This window comes from Cariama cristata, unplaced genomic scaffold (assembly GCF_000690535.1).
Source record: "Cariama cristata isolate BGI_N322 unplaced genomic scaffold, ASM69053v1 scaffold40799, whole genome shotgun sequence".
Lineage (NCBI taxonomy): Eukaryota > Metazoa > Chordata > Aves > Cariamiformes > Cariamidae > Cariama > Cariama cristata.
The window spans coordinates 6,130-9,851 of record NW_009638235.1 but is presented as its reverse complement, the minus strand read 5'-3'; the positions used below and the strand labels follow the sequence as shown (position 1 = coordinate 9,851).

General features: G+C 45.1%; 1 protein-coding gene across 1 annotated transcript in view; it reads right to left on the bottom strand.

The window, feature by feature from the left end:
• Positions 1-2,015, bottom strand: part of BCL2L15 (BCL2-like 15) — a 3,490-nt gene extending 1,475 nt beyond the window's left edge. The window contains exons 1-2 of the mRNA XM_009708634.1: positions 1,910-2,015; positions 1-4 (exon numbers count right to left, since the gene is read on the bottom strand). The exon at positions 1-4 is cut by the window's left edge and continues 136 nt beyond it. Coding sequence (XP_009706936.1) covers positions 1-4; positions 1,910-2,015 — 110 coding nt within the window. The remainder of the gene's footprint in view (positions 5-1,909) is intronic.
• Between the last annotated feature and the right edge of the window lie 1,707 nt (positions 2,016-3,722).

Here is a 3,722-nt window from a genome sequence, read left to right as displayed (position 1 = left end):
GAGCCTCTCCTGCAGACTGCACGGGCTCTAGGGCAGAGAGCAGGGTGAGGGGGTTCAGCATAACATGGTAAAGGTGGAGAAAGAGAACACATGCTGACAGCCCAGCCTCTTTAGCTGCCTACTGCATCCAAAATGCTGCCTTCGATGGGCACTACGGTAGTTGCTGCCTCAAGCACTCTGGAGGCTGATGCAGCGTAGATCTCTAACAAGACACATTAGGAAATGTAAAACCAAAGTCCCTAAGAAATATCGTACAGCCATTCAAGTATTCATTGATTTACAGGGACCAAGGGGCTTTGTACGATGGGTTTGTCCAGGCCTCTTTCCTCCCACCTTGGTTGCTTCATGCTCAAGTCTCAGTTCGTCCCCCGTCCTGTTTCTCCACCGGTATCCCTAAGGCCTCTCTTTTACCCCTCCGGGTGCCAGCAGCTCCTTCCTCCTAGGCTGCCAGAAGCAAACAAGGAAGGTCAGAGGAGCTGGAAAACATCTCGTCTCTCTCTTCCTGCTGCAGTGATACAGAAGCATCCATCGGATGGCAAAGTCCTGCCTGCGTTCCCCCAGTATTTTGAGCCTGCAGACCATCACATGCAGTCTTCGGAGAATTCAGATATACTCAAGGTCTCTTCTGAGCAAGTGCAAATCGCAGCGTTTCAAAGTCTCCTAGTGACCCAAATTTGGGAAGGTTTTCACAAAGTAGCAAAAGGCATACTTCACAAATTTGAAGTACATGAACCATTAGAACTTCTCAGCTAAACTACTTAAAGGGTGTGTGAGTCTGGGGCACTTCAGTTAAAGCATTTTTTCCCTTAAAGCATCCCAAGCGGGGAAAAAATCCAACAGCAGAGTATTATTTATTTTTTCTGAATATTACCAAAATGAGGTTCAGCCAGAAGGAGCTACCCAACACTGAAAGTTTCAGCAAAACCATTTCCATATTTGAAGTCATAAGGACCTGAAAGCAGGATCTTTTGATGTAAAGCAGTGGGCAACTTTATCTGGAGGCATCGCTTCCTGGTCCAACCCCCCTCCCTCATCCAGCTGCTAATTCCAGCTCAGCTCTTCTCATTCAGGTACCGGCACTCAGTGCCTGCAGCCCTGGGCAAAACCCTGCATCTCCCAGGGCTCTGGGGCAGTTTCACAGTGCTCAGAACAGCAGAGGTGGAGGCACAAGCGTCTAATCAATCCAGGAGCGGGAAACAAGCAATACACTAACGGAGACTTTTTCTTTAGGCAAAATGACAAACTTCCATGAAGCTTTTGAGAAATGGACTTTGCTTGCTATCTGGTGTCAGCAAGATCCCAGTGTCCCTTGGGACATTTTTAGTTCGTTACCAAGAAAATAGTAGGAAAAGCAACGTGAATACAGGTGAAATTTTGGGTTTCTTGCAGCATTGCCCAGCAAACCAAAGTAGCCCAAATGATACTGGGAGTTTGGGAAGCAAAGCCCACATTCTGTCTTACATGTTAAAGCCACTGTTTTTACCCAATAAGCAATATGAGCTCTCTTCTTTATAATGAAAATTAAAATTTGTCCCACCATGTTGGTTTGGAGCAAGTCAAGACCTGTGGCCCTGCGTGGGGTACAGCAGACAGCAGCACCTTCACTGCCGGTGCTGCCTGCTACCAGCACCTGCAGCCCCACGGAGTGGAAAGCGGGTCGGCTGTCCTTCGCAGCCCCATTGCCCAGCCCTGCCAAGGCAGACTGCAGCTCTGGGCCACTGGCATTCAAACAACTTTACCTTGCTCTTATTTTTTGCCCAGAACAGAGATAGTTTGGAAGTCATCACAAGCCTGCATTTTAGGAAACCAAACAACTCCAAGCTACAGCCTTCCTTTAAGTGTTCAGCCAAAGCACTCCTCTGCCATCTGCAGCAAAGAAACCATTTTTTCCTTCCACAACAGGCCTTACCTCCCCAGTCTGTCTCCAGGTTCTGGCAGTCACTCTCATCTTCACCTAGGAGGTCAGAGAACAATGCTTCTACAATGCATGCTGTCTGCTCCTCGAAGGTTGCCATCACAGTGTGTCTCCACACTGCAGAGTGGGCAGGGACACCACTGCAGCTGCTCTTCTTTGCAGGGGAGCTTTCCTTCTGGATTTGGCTTTCTTTTCCCAGAGCTGCACAGGTTTTTCCTTTTGGGAAGAGTATGAATCCAGACTCCTCTCCTGGACAGCATGACATGCCACTATTTGCTCTCTTAACTGTCATCATTCAAGCTATGGGTGTGGTTTAGTTTCAAAATAAGTCAGTTCTGTTAAGATCAACTGAAATAAATATTCACAAGTTATCGAAGACTGCTGACCTGTTCATTCATCAAGAATGGGGTCTGGATAAAAGCCTAGCAGTTCCACGTCCCATCCCAGTCTAACCACAGCAGAATAAATGATAGCTTGCCAACAAGCTATCAGCTATTTTTTTCTGAAAACTGCATAATGCCAATGCAGCTCTCTGTAAGGACAGGAATATAACATATGCATAAAGACACTGGAAAACTGTTATCAGGAGCCCTGCTCCAGCTGACTTACCTACCTTTGAATTCACCCAGAGGTAGTTCACCTGTTACAGTAATTTGGCACATGAGACTGAATTATTGCACAATTGCTCCTTAAATCCTTGCTTCAAGGAAATTGAGAGAGAAAATCCCTGACACAGAGGCAGGAGCTGGACTGCAGTTCTGTCTGGATCCACAGTAGTGATCAGATCACTCCATCCCGCAGACTTCACAGTTGAACGAACAAGTACTCCGGAAAACAGCCAGGAATGATTCATGTTTTTATTAGGAAAATCAGGAATAAAACCTAAAACCTGCTGTCACTGCTAAACAACAGTGTTTCAGTGAAGTGCATGGAAGGCATACTGCACTTTAAAGGTAGAATACAGTCATTAGAAGAAATTAAAAATTACAAGAAATGTTACAGAATAGGGTTAACAAAGCCACTCCTTACAGAGTACCCTAAAGCCTTGTTATAGTAATCTGTGTAACGCAAGCTTAAGCCAAGGAGCTGCCTTCAAGGTTTTGCCACTGTGTAAAACACGGCTGTAACAGGGAAACGCTTCATGACACCATACAAAGTCCAACTCTCCATAACTTTCAGTAGAGCAGATGGAGTGCTGTCGATGCACTCTTCAAAAAACAAGTCCTGAGGCTGGCCAGAGTATAACTTTAAAAACTGTAAAAATTTAGTCTAATAGCACTGCACCATCTCGTGTCCTTTATTGTGAGGACATGATGACAGTACTGCACAGAAGTAAGTACTACACACAAAACAAACCTTTAAATATCCTTTCTAGTTACAAAGTAACAAATGGTAAAAATCAGTATCAGCAAAAATTTAATATTCCATACAAGTTAATTATCTAAACAGCAATTCTTCCGTTATTGGTGTGAGTACCAAGGACTGACAGCTCACTGACATGGCCAAAGTGATGCAGGCTACAAAACTCATGCCACATTGACTCACACAAACACATCATACACAACATGAACCCTCATGCATTTTCTTACAGATGCCCTGGCCACAGGGAGCTGAGGGAGGAACTTCAGAGAGGGGAACTCATGATTACAGTAACACATTTCAACTAGAAAATATACTTCTTTCTCTTGAAAAAGAAACATGCTGGTTCTACTGAGCATGATGTATCCTGTCCACCCATCTCTGATGTAGCAGGGCTCTGTTCACCTGTAAGTGAAGCTATTATTGAAATCCACCTATCAGACAGAAA